General features: G+C 55.1%; 1 protein-coding gene across 1 annotated transcript in view; it reads left to right on the top strand.

Annotated features, from left to right (window-relative positions):
* The window catches only part of TAF4 (TATA-box binding protein associated factor 4), a gene marked incomplete at its 5' end in the record, with an annotated part of 70,186 nt that overhangs the window by 26,754 nt on the left and 15,785 nt on the right, over window positions 1–27,647 (top strand). The window contains 12 exons of the mRNA XM_029219870.1: window positions 13,389–13,555; window positions 14,797–14,916; window positions 16,948–17,067; window positions 18,237–18,359; window positions 20,272–20,361; window positions 20,896–21,141; window positions 22,686–22,833; window positions 23,286–23,400; window positions 25,381–25,550; window positions 25,956–26,086; window positions 26,924–27,049; window positions 27,496–27,552. Of these exons, the coding sequence (XP_029075703.1) occupies window positions 13,389–13,555; window positions 14,797–14,916; window positions 16,948–17,067; window positions 18,237–18,359; window positions 20,272–20,361; window positions 20,896–21,141; window positions 22,686–22,833; window positions 23,286–23,400; window positions 25,381–25,550; window positions 25,956–26,086; window positions 26,924–27,049; window positions 27,496–27,552 (1,613 nt within the window). The remainder of the gene's footprint in view (window positions 1–13,388; window positions 13,556–14,796; window positions 14,917–16,947; window positions 17,068–18,236; window positions 18,360–20,271; window positions 20,362–20,895; window positions 21,142–22,685; window positions 22,834–23,285; window positions 23,401–25,380; window positions 25,551–25,955; window positions 26,087–26,923; window positions 27,050–27,495; window positions 27,553–27,647) is intronic.

Below are 27,647 nucleotides of genomic sequence, written 5' to 3' on the forward strand. Positions count from 1 at the left end.
GTAGTACCATTTCATGTACTGTTATAGTTGATTTGCTAAAATTTTTCTGTGAGTTTGTGAGGGCTCTTGGTGTTGTCTTCTTGCAGTTATCGGTGTCTGGCTTTGGTTCGTGAGTGATGCTGGTCACAGCAGTTTACCTGCCTACACGCAGAGCTCCTGTCTACATCCCTGACAGCACTTGGTGTTGTCAGAGTTTTCAATTCTTCAAACCTAGTGCGTGTGAAATGCTGTCACACTATTGTTTTAGTTTTCATTTCCTTTTCCTTCAATATCGAGGAAGTTGACACCATTTTGTATGCTTACTGCTGTTGGTGGGTATCCTTCTGTGAAGTGTCTGTTTATGTCCTTTTGCTCAGTTTTCTTTTGAATTTTCTTGTTAATTTGTAGGAATTCTGTTTATATTCTGCTTACGATTCCTTTATAGGTCATGTATGTGGTCGGTGTGTTCTTTCAGTTTGTGGCTGGTCTTTTCACTTTCTTTATGGTATCTTCTGATGAATAGGAGTTCTTGATTTTAACGGAGTGGAATCTTTTTCTTTATGGTAAATACCTTTTTCAATCATGTTTAAGAAACACTTTCTAAACCCAAGGTCATATGAATGGTCTCCTGTATTTTCTTCTAAAATTTTAGTGTTTGCTTCCACTTTTATGTCTTTAATCCTCCTGGAATCAGACTTGCATATGGTGTGTTAGAGTTCCGTTTTCAGTTTTCTTCCATTTGGATAAACAGTCGTCCTGGCACTATTTACTTGAACGACCTTCCTTGTCTCACTCATCTGCGTGTCCCTTCTGTAGTATTTCAAGTCTTATGTTATGTAGGGGTCTGTTTCTGGGCTGTCGGTAGTTTTCTCTTGGTTTATTTGTCTTTTCATCAGTACCATCATGTCCATAAATAGTGTAGCTTCATGCTGACTCTTGGTGTCTACTGGGGCTGGTATCCCACTAGGTTCTTCCTGAGAATTGTCTATGCTAGTCTTGGTTTGTTTGTTTGTTTGTTTTTCTTTTTTTTGTAGTCTTGGTATTTTGATCTTGCTTATAAATTTTTGCATCAACTCTTTGAGGCCCAGGTTATTTTGATCAGAATTTTATCGATCTGTGGGTCAATTTGGGAAGGATTGCCATCCACAATATAGAGCTTAGTGTATTCATGAATACGGCATATCACTCTGCTTAGATCTTCTATAACATCTTTCAATCAAGTCTTATATATTTTTTCCCATATAGGTCTTACACATATTTTGTTAGATTCATTCCAGGACACTCTTACGTTTATTCCTGTTATTGTAAATAGTAGTTTTTTAAAGTTGCATTTTCTGATTCTTTGTTGATGAAATGTTGAATTGTAGTTGAATTTTGGACATGGGTTTTAAATCTAGCGATGTTATCAAGCACTTTCATTTAAAAATGTATGTGCAGGGGCTTCCCTGGTGGCGCAGTGGTTGAGAGTCCGCCTGCCGATGCAGGGGACACGGGTTCGTGCCCCGGTCCGGGAGGATCCCACATGCCGCGGAGCGGCTGGGCCCGTGAGCCATGGCCACTGAGCCTGCGCGTCTGGAGCCTGTGCTCCGCAACGGGAGAGGCCACAACAGTGAGAGGCCCGCGTACTGCCGAAAAAAAAAAAAAAAAAAGTATGTGCAGATTTTTTGGGGGGTGTTATATGTAGAGAATCCTATTGTATGCAATTAGTGACAGTTTTATGTCATTCCAGTCCTCATGTTCCCACCTCTCAACCTGTCTGTCCTCTGGTTTACGGGGCTTGCTGGGATCTCTGGTATGGTATTGGGTGGAAGCGGTGCTGACTGGCACCCTTGAATTGTTCCTGGTATCAGAGGAAATGCTTCTAATGATTCACCACTGGAGATGGGCGTTTGTAGGTTTATTTCATCCAGTTGAGGAGGTTCCTTGCCGTTCCTCATTTTCTAAAGTTGTTTGCTTTTCTTGGCGGAGGATGTTATTTTTTAGTCCAGTGGACTTTGAGTTTGTCAAATGCCTGTTGTGCTACTGTGGGATTCCTTCAGTTACTTAAAACCCAGCAGTGTTGCTGGTCAGCTCCTGCCCATCCTGGTCCTCTGGCTTCTCCTGCCACCCCGTGCTCCCTGGAGAGCACTGAAGCCAGCAGCTGGGGGCCATGACCCACTACCTGGGCCTGCGTCCCTCCTGTCTGGTGGCCGAGGGGTCTTGCATCTCAGCCCTCGGGTCCCCTTGGCTCTCTCCTCAGCGTGTCCCTCAGGTGGTCTTTGCCTGCCTTGCTGGGACGTGGGGGGGCTCTCCCCTGCCCCTCCTCACAGCCAGCCCCCACTCTTCCTTCCCGGGTCGTTTTGGTGTTGCTTCCTTCGGGAAACCAGGCCCCTCAGATTAGAGCAACTCCTGGTTGCACAGAGTGCCGGGCACCTCCCCTTTGTGGCATTGGCTGTGGCACTGATTGATCTCATTGATTGGTTGTAGGGCTGATGGGAGGTGGTGGGCCGCTGGCTGGTGCCTGCCTTCCCCGCCGTGTAGGAAGCCCCAGCCCGGTGTGTGTTTCCTGTTCTTGTCGGGCTCCGCACAGCCCGGCATGTAGGAGGTCCTCAGTGAGCGCTGGCGGGCTGGCCGGCTGGCTTAGGGGATGAATGAATGTAGTTCAGAGTCCCTTGTTTTGCTCCTCCTTCTCCTCGGGTGTTCTCAACGAGTGAGGTGGCAGGTAGCTGAAGTTTGCCGTCAGTGCTGTGGCGTGCGTACTGTCTGCCGCCTGACCGTAGTTCCCTGGAAACTGTGCACGGGGTTCACACACTGTTCAAAGTGTGTTGACAACAAGAGACCCACACTTGGAGTTTAGTTCGCTGCCGCAAACCAGGTCTCGCGTGGGCCCTCGGCCTGGACACCGGAGCCTGGCCCTGCAGTGGGCAGGCTCTGTCTGGGGCAGTGGGCCATGCTTCCCACCTTCGGCTCTCAGATCAGCCCTGCTCTGGCCTCTGGGCTAAAGGCCGATTTACTAAACAGTTGAACACCTGAAAGGGTAGAGGTGTTGTATCAATCTGGACAGACCTGTGGAGTTTGGGTAAGAGAAGCTGGTACTCACCTGTCCGTGGAATCAGAGCTCGCTGAGTCACATGCCATGGCGGGTAACTCCGATAGGGAGGGTTCTTCTCTCTTTGCTTACTGATCCTGAGAAAGGCCCGGGACGTTCCTCCAGAGCATCCTGTGTGCTCTCAACCTGTCCCGTTTCCGGAGCTGCTCTTGACACACGCACAGCTTTGCGGGGGAGGCGGGTGCTTCAGGCCCCTGCCTGCTGGCTGCATCCCTGAGGTCGGGAGGAGCATCTGCTCGTCCTTCTTTTGTTTACACACGTTCTTACTCTAGAAAGAACTTCAGATGAATAATAAGAATAATAGAAGATAAGAGAAGGTCAGGGGAAAGGGAAGGTTAAGGAAAGATAGAATGGCACGGGTCGAGGGAGGAGTGCTCACCTGGGGCTCTGTCAGCTGCCGTGCGGGGTGGTGGTGGAGGGCACCGATTGGCTTCTGCCAGTCAAAGCAAAGGGAGCAAAGTAGTGTTTGAATGGAGGTCAGAATCCGCCGATGAGAGAACACCATCAAATGTTGCCTGGGTACAAGTTCTCCGTTAGCGTGGAATATTTAGAACTTCAGACGTAGGCACACGGTGAAATACGCTCAGGCTTCTGCCAGGAGTGCAGGGATGCTCGAGGCAGGCTCCCCCAGGCCCGCGGGGCGCTGGCTGTCCTCACGGGAGCGCCGTCCTGGCAGCTGATGCACGGGCTCTGGGCCACCGGCTCTGGTGCTGGGAGGGTGGGGTTCGGATGCCCCCAGACCTCATCCTTGGCCACTTTGGCTGTGGGTCCAGGGCCCCCAGAGGAGGAACTCGGGGAAGCCTCTGAAGCCCATGGATTTCAGGGATTTTGGAAATGTGAGGAACTGGGAACCCACTGTTGGCTGCTTAAAGTGAGGACGAAAGAGACGGCAGAGGTGGGATCCGGGCGGGAGGCGTCCTCCACAGAGGCGTTCCACCGAAAGGCGCCCAGAGAGACCTGCAGGTCACACAGCCATTCCCTGTTTGCCACACGTGTACAAGCAGGGGTGAGGGCATTCGGCCAGGTGCGCTAAGTTAGGCAGATGCACGGACACCAGAAAGTAAAGGGCCGCGGACACCACAGCAGGGGTGAGGCCCGTGTCCGTGGTGAGGTTGGAGGAGAGAGAGCTTCCCTCCGTCGCACTGTGCTGTCAGGGGCGCCAGACGCGTCCTTTTGGGGGAACATTGTTTTCCCTCTACCACCCAGAAGAGGCGTGGGATGACAAGGCGCTTGGAGCCCCGGAGCCCTGCACTCGTGAGGCCCCGCCAGCCCCAGACACACAAGGCAGCATGGAGTGTCCGAGACGGGTGGGGCGGCATGTGGGCCACGGAGCAGCGCTGGCAGCTGAGCCACGCAGGGGGCACCCTTGGTGGTGGGCCTTGGGGAAGAGGGAGGTGGAGGTGGCCCCAAGGGCCCCAAGGGTTGAGGGGACCTCGGGGCCTGTGGTGCCCCGAAAGCCCGTCACCCCAGCGCTTCCTGGTGCTCTTTTTCTTCTTGTGGTTTCATTTAAGAGACAAAGTGACCCTAGAGCTAATTTAAAGAACTGTGGACACGTGTCTTCTCTTGAGAGGTCAGCGCCCTTAGGTCTATCTTCTTTTTTGTTTTTTTTTTTTGGCCGCACTGCGTGGCATGCGGGGTCTTAGTTCCCCAACCAGGGATCAGATCTGTGCCCCCCTGCAGTGGAAGCGTGGAGTCTTAACCACTGGACCGCCAGGGAAGTTCCCCCTTAGGTGTATCTTGACCGTCGTTTTTCATTTCTCAAGTGCATAACTGAGCACGCACACGTGACATTTACACGAGCCAGTCACGTGTTGTCCTGCCTTTGTCTTACATCACGTCGCACGTCAAGGGCACGTGTCCCCACCAGTGCATGGGTGGACTGCCTGTGGACACCATATGGGTACAGCAGAGTCGCGGCCACTTGGCCCCTGAAGGCGAGTGTCCCCGAACAGCAAGCCCGGGTCAGGGGACACGCGTCACGATGTTGACGCTGCCAGAAAGATCCTCGCAGGGGCGTGTGTGCCCTGTGCCCACCCCGTGCCGGGGCGGAGGGCAGAGATGACCCTGAGCCGCGTCTGCGGCGGGGTGAAGGTCATCACCTGAAACCTGCCCCTCCTCGCTCATTAGTGAGGTTGAGCGTCTGCTGTTTGGCCCTTTGTGTTGCTTTTGGGAATTGCGAGATAAGCGTTTTCATGGTCAGTTTTTAAAGTAGATAAGACAGTTGTGGTTACTGGCAACTTAGTCAAGTTTTAGGGCAAAATTTTGTGTTCAGAAATTATGCTCTAAGCCAGGTCCCTTAGAGAATTCCAGCCTGTACGGACATGCTTGACGTGGGAAAGACCCCCTCTGTCCCCGACCCCCCACCTGCCACCCTGCCTTCGTTCTCATTCTCTAGCCTGCCCCGTGGGACAGTTCTGTGGGGTGTGTGCCCCTGTGTACACAGTAGCGAGGTTCTTAAACGCAGCGTCTGAGGAGCTCCAGAGGACGCCTTGCCTCACATAAAACCGTTGCTCAGTTTCATCAAGACCGTGAAAGTCACCGTGTGAAGTGAAGTTAAAAGTAACGTGCGGGGGCCTGAGTCTCCGGAGCGCGACCCCTGCACGCTCCAAAGGTGTTTGTGTGAGGGATGCTTTGTGTCCCCCCTCCCCTGGGGCCCCAGCCTGCGGCCCGCTCACTGGCCCTCCTGGCGCCGCTGCGTGCGCCGTCCCTGACGGTCTGGCCAGCTCCACACGCAGTTCACCTTGACGTGGCCGTGCCCCACAGAGCGCTGTTCTCCCCCCTGTCCAGCTCCCAGGTCAGTCCCTGGCTGCTGTAGGTCATCTGGTTTCTGCCCCTCATCTTACTGGGCCGTCCGTGCCTGGAGGCCGGGGCGTGTGCACGGGGGCTGTGTTTGCCGGGTGCCCCAGGCAGATAGCAGGGTTCCTGCTACCGCGGGCTGGGACCTGAGCTCCTGTGGAAGTAGGGTTATAGGGATGCACCTGTTTACCTTGCCCTCCCCCTCCCCCTTACCCCTTCCCTCCCTCAACCAAGCTCACGTCACCTCTGGTTGCATCTCTACATAGCGAAGCATTTCCCGCCTCCAGTTTTCATTTTGAGAAATTTAAAACTTACAGAAAAGACTAATACAGTGAATACCTGCGTACTCTCCCTCTAGAGTCACCTGTTCCTGACGGTTTTATCAAAGCGATTTAAGCTGTCGCTGACACAGGGGTGAGTGGCTGCGCCTCTGGTGTGTATTGTTGGAGCCATTAGGTAAAGCATGTAACGCGCAGCCACCGTGGGGAAGGATGTCTGTGGGTGGGTGTCGGCAGCTTTAGGTTATGGTCTGTAAGAGGGGTCCACTTCCAGCGGGCGCTGCCTTAACAAACAAAACCCACACACAAGTTGTGTGTTACATGTAAACACATACACACATCGGTCATTTCTTAATCTTATCAAAGTATGTTAGTCATTTAAAGTTAACGTGTACTTAAAGAGAATTTAAGGAAGTAACATTTGAGGGGTGTATTGCGGCCTGGAGCAGCCCTGGTGGGACAAGGGCCGGAACACCCCGTGGGGCTGGCATTGTGAACCCCTGTGGTTCTGTGCCCTGTCAGTCGCACTGAGCTTCCACTTAGCAGGTGCGGGAGGCCAGGGTGCTGGGTCCAGCCCTTCAGGGAGACCCAACTGCAGGAGCAGGGTGCACGGAACCCTAGACCGTGGGGAGGGGTCTGTGATGAGTGGGGGTTAGGAGGCAGCTGGGAGAGCGGAAGGTTCCAGGCAGAGGCCCTGTGTGTGAGCACGTGTGTGGTGGGGCCTGTGGCTGAATCTGTGTCAGTTCTGTACCATCTCGATTCTTGTAGCCTTCTAATCCATTTTTGAAACAGGAAGTGTTAGGCCTCCAACCATGTACTTTTTCATAGATTTTTGGTTGCTCTAGGACCTTTGCGTTTCTATATGAATTTAGAATCGGCTTGTCTGTTTCCACGCACAAGGCTGCTGGGGTTTGATGGCTCGCGTTGTGTCTGCAGGTTAGTTTGGGGAGCGCTGACATCTTGATGATTCTGAGTTTCCCGACCCATGAACAAGGTATGGTAAGTCTCTTCACCTGTTTAGGTCTTACTCAATTTCCCTTGGCAGTGTCTTGTAGTCTTCAACGTACGAATTAAAAGTGCGCGATTTTACAACAACACGTGAGGTGTGCAGGGAGCTGCAGACGCTGGACCTTGAATTGGGTCAGAAGCTTGTCTTCAGCTGAATATTCAGGAATGCAGGAATGCCAGGGCTCTTAGCACTTCGGGCTGCTCCGGCGGCTTTGGCTTCCAGCCTTCAGTTGCCCCCTGCAATGATGACAACACATCTGGCTTAGTGGGAAACCGGTTTTGGGAGCAATACGCCCTTGTGCGCTAATGTTACAGCACAGATGCCCCTTGAAGAAGTAAGACCAGCCTTCGAGGGGGACAGAGCGCCAGGGTTGGGTCGACTTCTTCACACACCCGAGCTCATGTCATACTTGCAGGTGGGTCCTGCACCACTTCAGGGCCAAGAGTGAGAATTCTCGGGAATGATGGTGAGAATCCTGTGGCATCCTGGGTGAGGCAGGTGGAGTGTCCCCGAAGTGTGGTGAGGTCGAGGCACTGCCCAGCTGCTCTTGAAGGACCGAAACCCTGGGGCCGGGGGGCTGGGGCCGGGTCCCACTCGTGAGCTGGCCACGAACCGGGCTCCCTCGTGGGCGGCACCAGGGCAGCACACAGGTTGATGCGGTTGCCGTGCTCTGCCCTCCATGCCTAAGGCTTGTGAACTTGAGGCCAGGATGCAGGAGCCCCGTGGGCACTCGTCTTAACCCCTCCCGCCCCCCTCCCCCCTACGCTGGCCTTCCTGGAGTCACAGCTCTGCAGGTTTAAGGTGGTGTAAAAGGCAAACAGCCACAGGAGCGAAAGGAACAGTTAGGCCGTAATTTAAGTCAGCTTCCCCAGCGTCCGTGTTGGCGTCTTGCTGACTCTGCTTCCATTGGAGTAGTTGGGGGACCCCGTCCCATGGGGACCTGCTGGAGGGGCAGGCACCCTGGGCAGGGCTGAGGGAGGTGGTGTGGCAGGAGGGCCACCGTCACGCTGGCCAGTGGCTGTTCTCCGGGGCTGTTGGGTCTCAGGGATGCTCCATGAGGCCCAGGTTCCTCTCTCCGCTGCTGCGGCCTGGGGTCTGGACGGGACGGTCCTGGGAACCCTCCCCCCAGCTCCCCTGTACGGTTAGGAAACGTGTCAGGGCTCTCAGGAGTGAGCTCTCCAGCTGTGGGACACCACGCCACGCGCGGGTTCCTGTGCTCCCGTCCGATTCTGGCTTCTTCAGGGTTCACGTCGGGGGTTGGGGGCAGTTCCGTTTTGCACATCTTGGTTGTGGAGGATCTGCCTTTTGTAGCGCTCTCTCTGCAGACTCTGCGCGTCCGGCAGGTGACGGTGCTGGGGACCCTTGTGGGGGGGGGGGGGGGGGCAGGGAGGGGTCTGGTCCGTCTGACCCGGCCGCTGTTCCCTGCTTGTGCCAGCGCAGCTGGGAGCCCCCCCTTCCCCCCCCGAGCCCAGGTTGAAGGACGAGCATGTGTGACGGGGGTGAGGTCGAGGCCGGAGCCCCCGAAGGTCGTGCTGAAGAACGTTTCCCCAGAAGCGATGTCTTGCAGGTAGACGTTCCCAGGCGGGGCAGAAAATGCCTGTTTAATTTGTAGTGTAGCTCTGGCTGACCTACATCTTGGTTAAAAATACAGTGAAAAATGTTGGCATGAAAGGGGTCAGAAAAACCGTAACATTGGGTAAGAACACTCGAGTTGATGTTGAACTCTGGTGACTGAGGGAGGCTGGGATTCATTCAGTCCTTAAAGGGTTGTTGGTTGTGCTTGGGCTGCGGTGGGGGACGCGGCCTCACCCCTGCGGAGCTCACTCTGCTCTGTGGCCGCGTCGGTGCCCGGCCTCCCAAACAGGCCGTGTCGTCCTGTCTTACGTATGAGCACGCGGAGGCTTGGTCACAGCCGAGCAGTGTGGCCTTAACGTGGCTGATGTGGGTTTGTGCTGCGCGTTGTAATCGAAGAACCTGAGCTCCCACAGTAACAAAAAGTAGAAAATGCCTGTCTTCATCAATAAAGAAATCGTAAACACATTCTGGATGAAATACCATGTAACCACTGAAAATTACGGTTCTGAAAAGAAATTACCAAGCCAGATATCAACAAAATTACCCCAATTTTCTTTACGGTTATCAAAACACATATGTTATACATGTGCACGTAGGACAGAGAGTGGAAGGAAATACACAGTCTAGTAGCCAAAGGAGATGGGGTTTCTGCAGATTTCTGTCTTCCTTGTATATCTCCATGTTTCTCAGGTTTTCTCTCATGAACACTTACCTCTATACTAAGAAAGACGTTAAAATTATTTAAAAACGAAACCCTGAATGGCTTTCTGGCTGCTTGAACTCGCCGTGTCGTGCTTGTTGCTCGTGCACGTTGGCCTGTTTTGGTTCCAGAGCGTCCAGAATGGAGGGGTGAGGGGTGCAGGGAGGGGGACCTGGGCAGGGTCTGTGGCCCCTGGCCTCCCCTGAGGGCCTTCTGAAATGGAAGCTGTGTTCAGTGTGACAGGTTTGACCTCCTCCCTGACGTAAGGCTGGGATGAACATGGCCCATGCATACAGCCCTCCTCTAGGTCGCTGTTCAAGCCAGACTGCCTGGGTGTGTGTGCTGGGGCCTCGGGGCCGTGCTCTGCAGGCCCGCGTCCAGGCTCCTGGGAAGCCACTTCCCTGCCGGCCTCGGTGGCCCGGTCCGTAAGGCCATTCCCTGAGTCGCTCCCAGAGCTGGCCTTGCGCCCGCGGAGGGGTGACGACAGGTGGCCTCCCGGCGTGGGTTGGGGCCGGGTGGGGCCCCGGGTGCTGTGCGTCCCAGGCCACCCATGCTGCCTGCTGCGAACGCGGGGGATTGCTCTTCCATGACCTTTTATCTAAAAGTCATTTAAGTTACATTTTGAGACAGAGTTGTTTCTTTGCCTCTGAATGCATACTGCAGTTATCTGTTTGAGTTTACGAGATCCAGAGCGGTGATAGCGCCGTTACTGCGGGGTGTTTGATGCCAGCGCTGCTGTTTGGATTCCCCCCGGCGTCACGTGCATGTCTGACTCCGCTTTTGTCAGAACCAGTGACTGTGCACGCGGTACCCAGGGAAGCTGACAGGTGTCCTGGGCGCAGCGCCTGCCACGCCTGCCCGCGGAGCCGCTGGCCAGACCAGCCCCGTGGCCCTCATGCCCAGAGGCTGTTGCTTTCCCGTGTCTGTAACCACTGGAGACTTTTCAGTGCTGCAGAGAGGTCTCGTCACTTCCAGGGTCCCACGGTCACTTCTTGGGGGACTTCTGCTTCCATCCCCAGCTTGCTCTCTCAGAGGCTCATCACACATCCCTAGTGTCCATTTTCCTAGACTTTGGTGTCCAAAAGACCACCTTCACTTCATAGCCATATTAATCCCGTTGCTTTTCATGAATATTATTTAAATATTCCTTTATATTTCTGCAGACATCATTTTTCAAGCAAACGAGCATTCGATAATCAAAGTGTAGGCGTCAGCTGCCCCATTAGCGAGTTTGAAATTGGGGTGTCCAGCCGTGGGAGCTGCAGGGGCCTGCTCGGCTGCCCTGGACCCTAGGATCCCTGCGAGGGAAGAGCAGGGGTCTCTGGACGGGTGTCTGAGTGGACCGGTGAGTGAACGGCTGGGTGTTCACCGAGAGCCCTCTTTTGGGGGCCCCAGCACAGGCATGGGCCAGGGTGGGCAGCTGTGCAACACCCGCCACAGTGGCCCAGCCCTGACTTCTTTGGCCCCTTGAGCCTCCCACTGGCCCACCAAACCTGTCCCGAGCGTGGTGCAAACTTCTTAGGGCGTGGACATACGTCAGTTCTGGCTGTCGGCCTGCCAGGCCTTTCTCTCCTCAGTGCTTTAATGAGTTTCCAGGTTTCAAAAGAGTGAGTTATTTGCAGCAGCCGTTGGTTTTTTATTGTTTTAGCATGGCTTATTTTATTTTTTTAGTTTTAGTTTTTTAATTTTTATTTTATATTGGAGTATAGTTGATTTACAATGTTGTGTTAGTTTCAGGTGTACAGCAGGGTGATTCAGTTATACATAGACATATATTCATTCTTTTTCAGATTGTTTTCCCATATAGGTTACCGTAGAACATGGAGTAGAGTTCCCTGTGCTATACGGTAGTCCTTATTGATTATCTATTTTATATATAGAAGTGTGTATATGTTAATCCCAACCTCCTAAATTATCCCCCCCAACCTTTCCCTTTTGGTAACAATAAGTTTGTTTTGTAAGTCTGTGAGTCTGTTTCTGTTCTGTAAATAAGTTCATTTGTATCATTTTTTTAGATTCCACATATGAGTGACATCATATGATGTTTGTCTCTCTCTGACTGACTTCACTCAGCATGACCATCTCCAGGTCCATCCATGTTGCTGCAAATGGCATTATTTCATTCTTTTTTTATGGCTGAGTAATATTCCATTGTATATATGTACCACATCTTCTTTATCCATTCATCTGTCCATGGACACTTAGGTGGTTTCCATGTCCTGGATATTGTGAATAGTGCTGCTATGAATGTAGGGATGTGTGTATCTTTTCGAAGTATGGTTTTCTCAGGGTACACGCCAGTAGTGGGGTTGCTGGATCGTATGGTAGCTCTATGTTTAGTTTTTTAAGGAACCTCCATAGTGTTCTCCATAGTGGCTGTATCAGTTTACATTGCCACCAGCAGTGCAGGAGGGCTCCCTTTTCTCCACACCCTCTCCAGCATTTATTGTTTCTAGGTGTTTTGATGATGGCCATTCTGACTGGTGTGAGGTGACACCTCATTGTAGTTTTGATTTGCATTTCTTTAATAATTAGTGATGTGGAGCATCTTTTCATGTGCCTCTTGGCCATCTGTGTATGTCTTCTTTGGAGAAATGTCTGTTTAGGTCTTCTGCCCGCTTTTTGACTGGGTGGTTCGTTTTTTTGATCCTGAGCGGCATGAGCTGCTTGTGTATTTCGGAGGCAAATCGCGTGCCGGTCGCATTGCTTGCAGGTATTCCCCCGCGCTGTGGCGCCGTTTTGTTTTGTTTACGGTTTCCTTTGCTGCAGCTCGGCGTAATTTTAAAAGGGGTGTTTTGGAGGGAAGCTCTCGTGATTGGCATACACGTGGTTCTTTTGGATCAAGAGTAGCAGATGTGACCCCAGGGAAAGGCCTCTTATTTCCTGATGTCACGATGGGTGTCGAAGGAGCCGGGACCCAGCAGCTTCGGAGACTTCTCAGACTTGTGAGTTGGATCGAACTCCTGTTTGGTTCAGCAGGGGAAAGGCTGATGTCCCTTGTGAAGCTGGCAGGAGGTTCTTGGACCTGATTTTCAGCTGCCTTATGAGAGGACGCAGGCGCTGCCCAGGCAGCAGGCTCCTTGGTCGACACCCCCTTGCCTGGCTGCGTCGCTCTTCAGTGGGGTGCCTCGTGCAGGGCCCTGTGCTGAGGCCTTGCTTTGGGAAGAGTACGGTGTTTATGGCGTTTTTAGGTCTCCCCTTGCAGCTCCATCACTAATCCGTCATGGGAAATCAAGTGTGAAAGTTGTGTTGCTGTTTCTAGTGGAATCTAGGATATAATTGGTTGCCGGTTTTTGAAGCTGGAATTAACGGCAAACCTGCCCGCTAGGGTTGGGCTTCCAGTGACGTAGCTGAAGCACCGTGACGTGCGAGCGGTCCTCCGTGTCTTTGTGTCTCTGTGGTGGGCGCCTCAGGTCGTCGTGGGCACAGAACTACCCCCCCCCCAAGAGTGGTCCTGTTCTGGAAGGAGTGTCGGGGCCTCACAGGACTGCAGGCAGGGAGCCCTGGGCATGTGGGCTGTGGGGCGCTGCCTCCCAGGGCCCAGCCCAGCCCGCGGGGACGGGGACAGGGGTGGGGACACCTGCTCCAGGGCAGGGCTCGGGTCTGAGGCTCCAGCCACGACCTCCTGCCAGACACCTGCTGCCTTGTGAACTTGGCCACACCGGGCAGCCCATGTTGGGAGCACACGAGGCCCTCGGCTTCCGGGCCTCCTGACCTGCAGGCCAGCGTAGGGGCAGACGGCGGTGTGAGCATCTCGGCTGCATGGCCCACTGTTGCTGTTTGAATCCAGGAAAAAACTCCTTTTACGTTTTTGTCGTGCTGCGGACCCTCTTTCTCCCAGGTGTGTATAGAGTTCTGCGACTGTGTTTGACAGCTTCTCCTTTTGCCTCCTCTGAGCTGCCGGGCTCCCCCATGGAGTCCGGCCCTGGGGCGTGTTTCCCGATGCCGGCTCTCCTCCCCCAGGTATGGTCCTCGTGCGGAGCGAGAACGGGCAGCTGTTAATGATTCCTCAGCAGGCCCTGGCCCAGATGCAGGCCCAGGCCCACGCCCAGGCCCAGCCTCAGACCGCCATGGCGCCCCGCCCGGCCACGCCCACAAGTGCCCCTCCCGTGCAGATCTCCACCGTGCAGGTGAGTGCGAGCCAGCGCTGGGCCTGGCGGGAGGTGGGGTGGGGGGCGGGGTGGGGCGGGCAGGGGGTGTGGCATGGCCCACATGCCGCGGGAGGAGCTTGGGGTCTGCTGCCTGGACCCCGTCTGGGCCCTCCCCTTCTCTCCTGTGACGCCACCTTCCCGGGCCTCAGTTTCCTCCTGTGCAACGTGGAGATCCCGCCGGTGCTGCTCTCATAGGGCTGTCACGGGGACCAGTTAGGACAGTGGAACAGAGGGAATGCTGAGCAAGTGTCAGCTGTCACTACCAGGGAGGCGTGGAAGAACTTTACAGGATTATGTTAAACAGTACTCCCCTCTCCCCCGCAGACATTGAAGCCTTTAGGGGTTACTGCCTGCCCTGACCCCTGAGGCTGTGGCCCCCTGGGGTTGTGGAGGGAGGATGGGTTGGATGCTTGAAGCCCAGTGCCTGGGACTCGCCCCTCCCCCCAGGGTTCTGCCTCTCAGTCTCCATTTGGGTCCATGCCCGCACATCACCTCCCTACTCCCTACTCTGTCTCTGATGCCTTTCTGTCTCATGCTGCCGTTCTGCTGTTCTGAGCCAGTTGGCTGGTTAGAGACTAACATGGAGACGAGGAGGATCTGGAAAACTCTATTCTCCGTTGATTTCAGCCGCGTTCCTCTGGAGTTGAGACCCCTGTGCTGTAGACAGGGCGTGTGCGTGCGTGGGGACTCACAAAGGGCCCTCCCCTGACTGAAAATCCAGAGCAGTGTTCAGGGTCTGCCGAGGTCTGTCCAGTAAGACGCAGATGTGGGATATTTCACTTTATGTACCCTAACTATGTAGGACAGTTCGCTGTAAGTGTCCCGTTTACTTCCTTTTCTGCAGCACAGTGACCAGTCTTTAGGCCCAGGGAACACATGCCTCTTACTGTAGTGCCTTTGTTACTTCTTTGGCGCTTGTGGCCAAGAATACAAGAAATCCACACAAGTGTTGATTTCCCAGGTTATATGCGTTCCTTAAAGACCAGGTCGGAGACTTTGCTAAGGAGTGTATTACAGTTTATACGATGGAGGTTCCGATCATACACTTTTACTTGTTAAGGAAAGTTTAGACTTAGGGTGGCTTCCCTGAGGCTGGTGATTGACCTGGGGGCCCTTGAGCGCGCTGGCTCTGTACTAAAGGATGGAGTGTTGGGTGCGCCAGGTGCTGGGAACTACTTTCACTTGTCTCTCCTTCTAGGCGACTCCTCCTTGTTTTTCAGGCACCTGGGACCCCCATTATTGCACGGCAGGTGACCCCAACGACCATAATCAAGCAAGTGTCTCAGGCCCAGACGACGGTACAGCCCAGCACCGCGCTGCAGCGCTCTCCCGGGGTTCAGGTGAGGCCGGGGGCTCTGTGGTGCCCATGGCGCAGGGGTCGGGCCTCGCGAGTTTGGGTGCTGGATGCTAAGTTTTGGAGTTTGGGGAGCGCAGCATAGATCAGTTGCTTTTCTTTAAAGTCGCATAGAGTTTAACACCAGCAACATTCTTAAAAGCTTCCCACTGTGCCGGAAGTACAATTGAAAACGTCGCCTTAGTAACTGCATCTGTGAAGCAGAGAAGATCTACAGCGCGCGGGGTGGGGGTGGGGGTGGGGGTAGAGAGAGAGAGAGACAGAGTGTGTGTGTGCGTGTGCCTGTGTTGCTCGCGAACTGTTCCTGCACCGAGGAGGACATGTCCTCACTGTGTATGTGTGTTCATGCGTGCGATCCTCACAACACCCCTCCCTGATGGGCGCGGACACGTGCGGTGTGAGAGGCTCCGGACCCCTGTCCCGGTGTGGCCTCGGCCGGCCTCCCTGCAGCCGCACCTCGTCCAGTGCTCTCTCCACTCACCCTGGTCTTGTCCTCCTTTGCCTTTTGGCATCTGCAGCCGTGACATTGCTTTTCAGAACAGCTGGAGGAGCAGTTGGGTCCCAAGTAACTGAACTCAGTGGTCTCCCGCAACAGGAGCTGCCCAGGCAACGGCGCTTCCTGAGACGGGGTCTTCTGGCCCGAGTTCAGTCTGATTGGCGCATCTGAACTTCAGTTATAGTGAAAGGAACCTTTTCTGAGAAGATAGTGAAGCTCATGGTCAGCTTTTGCATGAGATTTAGTAGAAAATAAGTTTATCAACATAGGTTCTCACAATCTCAGAATCATCCAGGTGAAACGTGTATTCATCTGACCAGTAGAAGCAAGCGTGAGGAATAAAGTTTGATGTAAAGGAAAACTCCCAAGAATTGGAAGTGCCCTGGCTGTTTCTGGGTGTCCCGAAGCAGCTCTGCTCTTCCCCTTTTGCTGCCCAAAGATGGCTGTTGGTCAGTTCTTTTACGTTTCTCCTCTGAAGTTTTTTATTTGCCATTTTGTAGTTAAAAAAGTAATACATGCTTAACGTTACAAGTAAAATACACAGATAATAAAGGAAGAGCCCATCATCTCTTTCAACTCCTCCCGTGAAACCAGTGTCCACAGCCTGGGGGTGCAGACAGCTGCCCGCCCACCACCTGCCTTAGCGGCCGTGCCGTCCGAGTCCCTTGCCCGGCCTGGGGCCTGGTTGCTTAGAAGAGCCGCAGGCGAGTCATGCTTGGGGTTACACTGCCCCCTATCTTCCGAAGTCGTAAGAGAGTAACGTTTAAAAAGTTGGAGAAGGCTCCATTTTTAAATTGGAAAAGTGCTAATAAAAAAAAAACAACAGTAAATGTTTGCATCCTGATTGGTCACGTAGACTAGAAGTCTCGGGAATTTAACCGAGGACAGTTGTTGTTTGATGTCTAGCTGTTTGTTGGCTTAAATATATTCGTTTAGCAAAGTAGCCCCTCCCTCCCAACACCAACTACATCGAGTCCCCCGCCTGCTCTGAAAACCCCCTTTCCAGGATGTTTCTGGATGTGACTCGCTTTGGGGGAGCAAAGAAAGGTTGGTCCGGCAGCGGTGGGGGAGCCCGGGACCCCGATGAGTCCTGGTGCCGCCCCCCGCAGGGGGGGCGGCCTGCCCGTGTGCATGTGACGTCCTGGCTTCCTTGTCACCAGCCTGCCTGCACAAGCCAGGTGACGGGCTTTTCAGTTGGTTTCTCTGTTTGTTCTTTTCAGTTCTGAGACGGGATCTGGTTTGGTTATTAAAAGATCATTTGTTTTGGTCACCATGTGACTTCTAGGATCGACTTCTGACAACCACGTTCTTCCCGGCCATTGGCTTCGTTTCTGTCAGTTTTTGCTGCAAAATACTGCTTCCTCGGTGCTCAGAAAGGTGGCCCTCGGGGACACGGTCTGCCGCGGGGCTGGTGTGGTCCCTTGAGGCCGCACGTCCCGTGGGGTCCCGCCTGCTACAGGGAGTCTCACGAAGGCCGTCTCCCTGCAGCCTCTATCTACCTTGTGTTTTGGCTTCTCGTAGCCTCAGCTTGTTCTGGGTGGCGCTGCCCAGACACCCTCACTTGGGACGGCGACAGCTGTTCAGACGGGGACACCTCAGCGAACGGTCCCGGGGGCCACCACCACCTCCACAGCCGCCACGGTGAGTGCCGCCTCTCGGCTGCGATTTGGGGCCGTGTGTGTGGTACGTGCTGCCTCAGAGCGCCAGCCGGCCCGGGGGAGCCACTGCCGCAGACGTGGGGATGCGTTGGGGTCTCCACGGCTCCATATGAGTGGGTCTGAGGGCAGTGGTCTCTGCAGGGCTGCAGGAAGGGTCCACCACCCTACACGAGGCTTTTGGGCTGTGGGGGACGTCTGTGGGATGGAGCCTGGACCAGGTGTGTTCAGAGGGGTGACACGGGGGCCGGGCTGCACGGTGGTTGCGGCCTGTAGAGCAGCAGCGTTGCCCCCTTAACATTTATCTCCAGCAGTTGTCCTGCACACGTGTGAATCTTTAAACCAGTGGGGTCGTGCTTTATTTATGACTTACGTTTTTCACGTTTCGTTGCTGAGTGTTTTTCATCATCTTTAGTGTCTGTGCCATAATTCAGTTTCTTGTGCACTTAGGTAGGGATCAGTTTTCCTTTATGATAAGCAATATCAAGGTGAATGTCTTATAGGTCATCTTTTTTACATTTATTGGTGATTAGTTACATTTCTAAAAGTAGAATTGCTGGGCTGAGTGAGCTGTAAACTTGGGTCTGGACCTTCAGAGCACATGTCCTGGTTTATACTCCCATCATCAGGCCGTGAGAGTTACTGCATTTTCCTCAAAGAAGTTTAAGAAAAGAAATAAACATTTCTTTTTTTTTTTTTTTAAATAAATTTATTTATTTATTTTTGGCTGCGTCGGGGCTTCATTGCTGCGCACGGGCTTTCTCTAGTTGCGTCGAGCGGGGGCTACTCTTCGTTGTGGTGCGTGGGCTTCTTACTGTGGTGGCTTCTCTTGTCGCGGAGCACGGGCTCCAGGCACGCGGGCTTCAGTAGCTGCAGCACGCGGGCTCGGTAGTTGTGGCTCGCAGACTCTAGAGCACAGGCTCAGTAGTTGTAGCGCACGGGGCTTCGTTGCTCTGTGGCATGTGGGGTCTTCCCGGACCTGGGCTCGGCTCGAACCTGTGTCCCCTGCGTTGGCAGGTGGATTCTTAACTGCTGCGCCACCGGGAAGCCCAGAAATACACATTTCTTATATGATACCCATGTCTTAGTTAAAAGCTGTGATGAAAATCTGCCTTTTAAGAGTTTTTTGCTTACATCTTTTTAACTTCTATCCAGGAAACTATGGAGAACGTGAAGAAATGTAAAAATTTTTTATCTACGCTAATAAAACTGGCTTCATCTGGTAAACAGTCTACAGAGACAGCCGCTAACGTGAAAGAACTGGTACAGAATCTGCTGGTAAGAGCTCTGTACGTCGGCCCCTCTGCCTTAGAGCGCTGTACTTGGCCATGGGGGTGGGATGTGGCCGGAGTCTGGGCCCCTCTACCCACCACCCTGCCATCCGCTCGCCAGCCCGGCTTCTCGGAGCCTCACAGCGTGTTGGCCGCAGAGGAGTGATGTAAATTCACCAGATGGAGGGTGTTTAAAGGCCCTCGCTCGCTCCTCCACCTGCTCTACCTTTTTCACGGAGGATTTTTTTTTTTAAATATTTATCTGTTTGGTTGCACGGGGTCTTAGCTGCTCACAGGCTCCCTAGTTGCCGCAGGTGGGCTCCCCAGTTGTGGCATGCGAACTCTTAGTTGTGGCATGCGTGTGGGATCTAGTTCCCCGACCAAGGATCTAACCCGGGCCCCCTGCGTTGGGAGCATGGAGTCTTATCCACCGTGCCACCAGGGAAGTCCCTTTCACGGAGGATTTTAAGTGATACAGAAGCGGAAAGCAGAGTGACAGCCCTTCTGGGCCACCTGCGGGCTTCATCGGTCATGAGTTCTTATATGACTTTGCATCTGCTGCGCCCCCGTTGCCACCCACAGCCCCTCCCCAGTCTCATAAATACTTTAGCACGGATGCCTGGACATAACCTGCGAACACAGGATCCCTCGCAGGCCCCAGGTGCCCAGAGGCTGAGTCCAGTGTTGCCTGCAGGGCTCGGTCAGCGTCGGTCAGGCCCACCTGTGGCAGCTGCCTCTGTTGTTGCTGGTAACCTGGGGGTCCCCTCCTTCCTGCTGTTTTCCTTTCCTCTCGGTTTCTCTGTGCAAGGAAACCTGGTGGCTCAGCAGACGGGCTGTTGGACTTTTCTGTCCTGCTGGTGGGTTCGCTGGCTCAGACCCTCCGCTCGCAGCCTCCCTTCCGTGCCGAGGCTTGGGCTGGAGGGGAGCCACCCTCAGGGGCTGGCTCTGTGCCATCTCTGCAGACCATGTGGGTTTGGGGCCAGAAAGGAATGAAGTCCCGCTCTCACAAGCAAAAATGATCGCTTCAGATGCTCCTTAAATCTTTTCAGGAAACCCAGAGATCGAAAAATAATCTCACCTCCTGCGATGAACAAGAACTCCCAGCTTTTTGTTTGTTTTAATTATAACAATTTTACCTTCTAATGAAAATTTCTGATTAAATAAACGCCGTTCCCTTTCTTCCCGCGGTCCTTTGTCTGTGGTCCCTCCCCGGCGCTGGAAGCGTGGGCTCGTCTCGTCGACCCTCCGCATCCATCCCCCCACCCCCGGATGAGCCCAGTGCCGTCCCCCTTGTGCTGCGCCCTTATCAGGGCACCGGGACCCCCGTTCCGCCCTTGTTACAGGACCTCTTTGCAGCCCTGGCCACTCCCACCTTGAACTGGGCTCAGTCAGCCACGGTCTTGGCCCCCCAGCCCCCACACCTGGCTTGCTTTGGTTTCCAGAGCGGGGTCTGGGCCCTCTCGTCTGGGCGCTCGCTTCTCCCTGCCGGTGCCCCAGCTGCTCTGGGGTCTCGGCGTAGGTGTGGTCTCTCTGGGTAAGGGTGTCCCTGGTCTGTGGTACCTTCCAACTTGGTCACGAGGGTACTTTTAGGCTAGTCTGTCGCCTGGCAAAATGCCTGACGTGCGGTGGGTTAGGTGCCACGTAGATGTCCCGTGGGAGCTGGCGTAGGGAAGTTGTGGGGTGGGCCAGTGAGCCCCGATGGGGCGGGACACAGGGAGGGCCGGGGGCCTCACCCACGCCCGGGAACCGGTGTCAGCTGAGCACGTGGCCCCCGGGCCCTCCCGCACCTTCGTCCAGTGCAGGACCTGGCGTGAGGAACAGCCAGTCCTAAAACGCGAGACCAGAGAAATGCTGCATAAAGATATGCGTGTACGCGTCTGTATTCGTGGAGGAATTTCAATGTGAATTTTATTTTTAAGGACGGAAAAATCGAAGCAGAAGATTTCACTAGTAGGTTATACCGAGAACTTAATTCTTCACCTCAACCTTACCTTGTGCCTTTCCTGAAGGTAATTTGAAGCCGCCTGCGAGCACCCAGCATCGGGTGGAGGGGCGGGTGTGTCCCGGGGAGGGGTGGGCTTGCACGGGTGTCACCTGTGCGTTTGCAGGTTTCAAGCCCCCTGAGACAGAAGGTTAAGTTTTCTCTTTCGAGGCTTCTCTGTAAGTTACGAGACCCCCGCCACTGAGGCCACAATGTTGTGTCACAGCCGGGGACTGCGAGGGGCCCTCTCCCTGCAGACGGGGGCCCCGCGCCGCTGGGACGAGGGTGTCGCTCAGATGCCTCGGCTGCCTTAACGCACTTAACTGCATTTCAGAAATGGCGCTTCTGCTTTGTTTTTTAAACAAATTGCAGCCAGTTGTCACTGAGGGTAACCCTGCTCAGCGGCAGTCGGGGGACAGTGGTTTGGGATGCCGGCACCCGGCGTCCCGGGGTGTCTCCTTAAGGCCCCAGACCGACGCTGTTTGGCCGAGGACGTGTTCTCAGGGTCGTGTGTTTTCTGAGTCGAGGAGGGAGCCGACCCTGTGTCTGTCTTTCCGCCCAGAGGAGCTTGCCCGCCTTGAGACAGCTGACCCCCGACTCCGCGGCCTTCATCCAGCAGAGTCAGCAGCAGCCTCCACCGGCCTCGCAGGCCACCACCGCGCTCACGGCTGTGGTGCTCAGCGGCTCGGTGCAGCGCACGGCCGGGAAGACGGCGGCCGCCGTGACCAGCGCCCTCCAGCCCCCTGTCATCAGCCTCGCGCAGCCCACGCCGGTGGGTGTCGGCAAGCAGGGGCAGCCCACGCCGCTGGTACGGAGGCCAGAGCCTCGCCCTGCTCCCCCGCACGTGCCCGGCCGCCCGCGGCTCAGAGAGACTGCCAGGGAGCACCTGGGGCGGGATCTGAAATAGTGAGGTGTCAGCCAGGGGCCGAGGCCCTGCAGCTTCGTAATTTATTTCTCAGTAAAACGAAATAAGCCTACTGACTTTTGCCCTTTGGCACGTCCGTTGTCTGTACTGTTCCGGGCGTCCCTGGTTTAAATGGACACAGTGTGTTTGTAGTGGATCTTTTAGCTGGACGTTATCTTTGATTAGGAGCAATGGCCCAAATACACGAAGCTGACGCTAAGTGCTTGGCGCTGGACACGTCAGGTTTCATGGTCTGGGACCGAGCTCTGCAGCCGTCGTTTGGGGCTCGGAGATCCTTGGGAGGCACGGCTGCTGATGGTGGACTTGTCTGTGGTTGGGATCCAGGCTTCTGGTCGTGTAGCCATAGAAAAGGGTGTCTCTGCTGGGAAGAGCTTAGTATTGAACGTGCTCCTGCAGGCACGTGGGGTTCGCCCAGGGTAGAAGGGCAGTTGCAATTTTTTTTTTTTAAATTTCAAAGGGATTTTGTTCCTATACAGACGGTTAAAAAAATTTAAAACAACGCAGGTCCTCATGTCACTTTCGTAGGTTGTGGAGTGTATCTTAGGATAATGCTCGAGTGATAACCAGGCGGGCAATCAGAGTCATGAAGGGTGGTGGTCTCTCACCTGCTCAAGTTAAAATCTGCATTTGTTCTTGCCTTGATTGGTGGTGAGGAAGACAGGCTCCCAAGGGAGGTGGAGCCGTGTGTGTGTGTGTGTGTGTGTGTGTGTGTGTGTGTGTGTGTGTGTGCGCGCGCGCGTGCTTCGGGCCAAAGTGCAGGTGTGAGATCAGGGCTCGCTCGCATGCCCCTCACTGGAGGGGTGGAGCTCTGCCGCGCCCTTGCAGAGTCGGGCACCACCGGTCCATCACCTGCTTCCCTTGAAGGCCGTAGAGACGTGAAACCTGGAGGCTCTTCCCTGAGTTTGTGGCAAATCTTGGCCTGAACCTCCTGCAGGCAGTCGTGTGTCTGCTCGTTCTGGACAGTGTGAATTTTCATAGGTTTTGTTCCAGAAATAGCTCGGCCCCGGGCACCACCCATCCCTCCCCGAGTGCGCTGTAACGTTAAGTGTGTGCCCACCAGGCGACCTTCGTAAAGTTCAGCAGCTGGATTCTGATCCAGCCCTAGAGGCTCTGGAAGGGATCTGAGGGGGCGCCCCGGCACCTGTGCTCACATCTGGGGAGAAGTCGTCTGTTCCACGCTGGTTTGCAAGCTCAGCAAACACTGTCCTCCAGGCGCTGCTGGCCTCAGGGCCCCCACGTGTGGCTTCCGAGCAGTTAATCTGCCCCCAGGAGCTTGCAGCCTGATGCAGTGCCCCCGGCTGACCCTCCTCGTCCTCCCAGAAGGCTGCCCACCCCCCGCCCTGGGCAGGGAACAGGTGTGGGAGCCCCCTCTGTGGTGGGGGCGGGGGTGGGACGTGAGCTCACGTGCCCCGTGGGCTCTGCTCCAGGTGATCCAGCCGCCGCCCAAGCCTGGAGCGCTGATCCGGCCGCCGCAGGTGACGCTGACACAGACGCCCATGGTGGCGCTCCGGCAGCCCCACAACCGCATCGTGCTCACCACGCCCCAGCAGATCCAGCTGAACCAGCTGCAGCCAGGTGAGGGCCGGCGGCCGGGCCGCTCTCCCCAGGGCCCTGTCTCCCTGTTTTTTTAATTGTGGTGAAACTCACGTAACACAGACTTGGCCATTTTAGTCACGTGAACAGGTGTACAATTCAGTGGCGTTAGTACGTTCACAGGGCTGTACGGGCATCGCCCCGTCAGTACGATTTTTACAATTACACATTCAGGACTGGGTTCTTAACCAGTAGTCGTTCCTACATTCTAAAAAGTTTGATGAGATACAGGAAGGCAAATGCGTGAGAGATGCTGCTTATGCTTTTACTCTAATCTAGAGTTAGTAACCCAACGTTTCTGACGTTTTAGGAAGCCTCCTTGTGGTGGGCTGGGAGTAGTGGCCCTCCCTGCAGCCCACCTAGCACCGGGGACAGCAGTGTCTCCATCTCCGAGTCCGTGTGCGGGGTGCATACCCTCGTCTCTTGTTTTGCAGTCCCTGTGGTGAAACCTGCCGTGTTACCTGGAACCAAAGCTCTTTCTGCTGTCTCAGCACAGGCAGCTGCTGCACAGAAAAACAAGCTCAAGGAGCCCGGGGGGGGCTCGTTCAGGTGAGGGGCGGGCCGTGGCTCAGGAGGCGCCGGAGGGAAGGGCCTCGCCCGGCGGCCGTTGGTGCTTTGAGGCTGCGTTCATTCCCTACACACACAGGCACGCACGCGTGCACGCACACATGCACGTGTGCGCGCTCGCTGTGTGCGTGTTTTCCCACAGAGCGGCTCAGGGACGTTTGCCGCAGACACAGGGCGGGATGGCAGAGCAGCTGACTTTCCGCGCGAACCAGTGGGAGATTTGTGTCTGTGATACGATGTCTCAGCCTTCTGAGTGCATCACAGTCATAACAGAGGACGCTTCTGTGTCCTCCTTTCAACCTCAGAACCTTCAGAGATGCTGTGCTTTGGTCTCTTGACGAGCAGCTGGTCTGAGTATCGCCATAGGAAGGGCTGCGGTGGCTACTTTGGTTTGGATCCAGCAGTAGCAAAGTGCATGTGTCGGGGGACCTGGGTGGTCCTTCCCTTCCCTTCCCAGACGCTTCATCCCTCAAGCTGTTAGGGAGCAGGGCAGGTGTTGGCAGTGCTGGAGCCGTGGTGGCCTGAGCCTGGGTCGGCCTCCAGGCAGGGCAAGGAGATGGGTGGTTGGCACAGTCTGGCACGGAGGGCGGGGGCCCACAGGGGTGGGGAGGACATCCACGAGGGAGAGGGCGGGTGGCGGAGATGGGAAGACGCGTCCACCTGCAGGTGTGAGGGAGTTAGAAATACAGAGAGGAGCAAACGAGGCGAGCCCGGTGGGGTCGGGTCGGGTCGGACGTCCGGCTGTGAATACTCTGGAAAAGCTATGGCTGGAGCCGCCCGCTCTGCCACTGGAGGGGCCTGGGATTGGTGACACCATGATGGCAGCAGCACACCCAGCGCCCAGGTCTCGTCTAAAACTGCTTCCTCCACGGTAACCAGGGTGCCTTAGGGGGCTGCTGATTCCAGGCCGGAGTCGGGAGGGTGCAGGACGAGTTAGTGCACTTTGTTTGGTCAGAGAGCAGTGCTCAAGCGTCAGAGTTCCCAGAAGCCCCCAAGGTGGCCCCCTCCCGCCAGCCGTGTCTGTAGTGACATTGTACCTGCTGGATAAGACAGGAACCTGAGCCCCTAGAAATGAGTCAGTGGGTGGTTTAGGGGAACGGGATTTACACAGTCTCAGACCACCTCCCCCGAGGTCCTTGTAACTACACAGGGAGAGAGGGGCGCCCCGACGCAGGGAAGCGGGCAGGGCGCCCCTGCGCTGGAGCTCTGTGTGCAGGGTGAGCAAGGCCCCTGACTCGTGTGAAATTCCTGCCAAAGGTGCATTGCCCGCGGCTCGTCACAAAGGGACGTCCGTCAGAGGGAAAACGAGGACACGCTGCAGAACAGCTGGCCTGTGACCTTCCAGGTGTCAGGGGCACGAGAGTCAGGGAGGGGCTGCAGAGACGTGGCAGCAAAACGCAGCTCGTGGTTCTGAGCTGGACCCTTTGCTGTGGGAGCCGCTATAGGGACCGTTAGCCAAAGCTGGGGGTCTGGGCGTGGCTGGTGGCCCGGTTTCAAAGGCCATCCCCCCGGTTCCGTAGGGGGTGCCTCTGTCCACAGGGAGCCACACTGCCGTGTCCCGGGGGTTGGGGGTTGGGTGTCAGGTCAGCCGCTCACCCTCAAGTGATTCACGGACTTCCCTTTGTACTGTTCTTCCAGCTTTTCTGAGAGTTTGTGATTGTATTAAAAATAATGCTGTGAGATCATTTAAAAAGGGTTTCACAGAACAAACTCCTTGAAGCAGTGAGTAGGTGCTGTGCTCTCCGTGAACTTGGCATTGACACCTGTGTGTAGAGACTCCCACTCTGCCGTACCTTGGGGTGGGTCTTCCTTTAAAAGAACAGATTCGCTCGCAGACGACCGCCTTTGTGCTCAGGTGACAGCAGTGCTCAGGTGACTCTGCCTGCCGAGTTGGGGCCACCTGCGTGTGCCTCCTTGGCGGCCCTTCGTTCGGTTAGACCCACCTCCTCTTCTTTCCTGAAGGGACGACGATGACATCAATGACGTAGCATCGATGGCTGGCGTGAACCTGTCGGAAGAAAGTGCGAGAATATTGGCTACGAACTCTGAGTTAGTGGGCACCCTGACGCGGTCCTGCAAAGACGAGACCTTCCTCCTCCCGGCGCCTCTGCAAAGAAGAATATTGGAAATAGGTATGGCCCTGGGCGTCCGGCCTCCACCAGTGGGCCTGGTGTGGACCGCGGCTGCGGTGCTCAGCGCGGAGCTGTCCTGGGCTTGGGGGGACACCCCTTGTCCCTGGCCCTGTTTCCTACCGGCCCTGGGGCGTCCGGCCTCCGCCAGTGGGCCTGGTGTGGACCGCGGCTGCGGTGCTCAGCGCGGAGCTGTCCTGGGCTTGGGGGGATACCCCTTGTCCCTTGTCACCTGTTTTGCCAGGGTTGTGCTTTCCGTGGGGTTGGCGGTGACGTTCTCAGGTAGTTGGAGCAGGTGTAGACCACCCGCGACCCTCAGGTTGCACAAAGCGGTAACTGGGGGATAAGGGAAAACAGTGAAGGAAAGAAAAGAACTTCAGTGATTGTAAAATACCGGCTGTTCCCCAGGTAAGAAACACGGCATAACAGAGCTACACCCAGACGTGGTGAGTTACGTGTCACACGCCACGCAACAGAGGCTGCAGAACCTTGTAGAAAAGATATCAGAAACGGCTCAGCAAAAGAACTTCTCTTATAAGGTAACCCGCCGTTTCCTGGAGGGGATACCCTGTCGGCCCTCCCGGGTCTGGTGCTGCCTGGAGGGCACAGGGGAAGCGGCAGAGTGTTGAGCTCGTTTTGAGTTTTTCCCAGAACGGGACTTTGGGAAGATGCCCCTTCTTCCAGGCCCGTGGTGCTCTGGGCGCTATCCACTGGGCTGCGGAAGGAGGATGCGGAGGATCTGACCTCCGGATTAGGGAGCCAGCCTTCTAGGTCCGGGCTGGCGGCATCTTTAGCTCTGGAGATGGCGGAGCCCCCACCCGTTCCCACGCGGGGGGCTCCCAGCAGCTGCGGCCCGAGCTGTCCCTGCGGACCCGAGGGGCTCTGGCTCACCCGCGCTCCCGTGACTCAGAGTGGTGCCCTGTCGTGTGTTGTGGAGGGCCAGCTCACCAGAGCCCGGCCTCTCACAGCAGGTTCAAGGCAGAATCCGCCTTCCTCTTCAGTCATGCAAACCCTCTTTCAGGGGCACCACGGAGCGGCCAGGCACTGCCTGAGCAGCGTTTGAAGTACAAGCCTGTAGCCACTTTGCTTTAAAAATACTTCTTACGCTATTAGAAAAAAAATTTAAATGTAACTTAAAAGAGTCAAATGAAACCAAAGTGTATAAAATGGAAAGTTGCCTGTGAGCCCCCGGATGACTTACCTGAGGTGGCGTGTGCGCATTCAGAGCACTTCAGAAGTAGAGTCTCTTGGAGACGAGAGGGGCTTGGGTCTGCGCACCCGCCTGGGGAGTGGGCCGAGGGGGGCGGGAAGCGGTGCGCGGACTGTCCGGCTGGGTTCCTAAGTTCGTGACAAACAGTCGTTTCACTTTTTTCTAGGATGATGACAGATACGAGCAGGCAAGTGATGTCCGGGCTCAGCTCAAATTTTTTGAACAGCTTGATCAAATTGAGAAACAGAGAAAGGACGAACAGGAGAGAGAGATCTTGATGCGGGCAGCAAAGGCAAGTGCTCGTGCTGCACGCAGTTTTCCCCCGTCCACCCTGGGCGCTCGCGGACACCCTTGGGGTTTCAAGGAGCCGGAGCAGGGTTTGGTGCTGGCCTCGATGACACGTGCGCGGGGTTAGGAGCACAGCCGGGGCGGGAAGCCTCCAGACCTCAGCAGGTCGCCCAGCACGTGGGGCGGGTCCCTTAACTGAGCCCGGAGCCCTGCGGGCTGCCCTGGCCCACCGTCCTCACGTCACATTGGACCATGGCGTGGTTCTTACATCCAAGTGGTATTGATTTTCATGATGATAAATTTTCATCTGTTGGCTGTAAACTTTAAAAAATTTAATGCGTTCTGTCACGTGACTTAGATGTCATCATGTCACGCATAAGATAACATGTTTGTCGGGTGATGAACGTTTAGGTCACAACTTATCTTTCTTTTTTACCTGTTTGAAAATAGTCTCGGTCCAGACAAGAAGATCCAGAGCAGTTAAGGTTGAAACAGAAGGCAAAGGAGGTAAGCGTTTCTAGTCCAAGAGTCTACACTGCACACTTGAAAATACGTTTGTGTTCAACCTCAGCACTTAACGAGAGAGAGAGAGAGAGGCTGAG

The sequence above is a fragment of the Monodon monoceros genome, unplaced genomic scaffold, assembly GCF_005190385.1.
Source record: "Monodon monoceros isolate NGI ecotype Baffin Bay Population unplaced genomic scaffold, NGI_Narwhal_1 Super_Scaffold_13, whole genome shotgun sequence".
Taxonomy (NCBI): Eukaryota; Metazoa; Chordata; class Mammalia; order Artiodactyla; family Monodontidae; genus Monodon; species Monodon monoceros.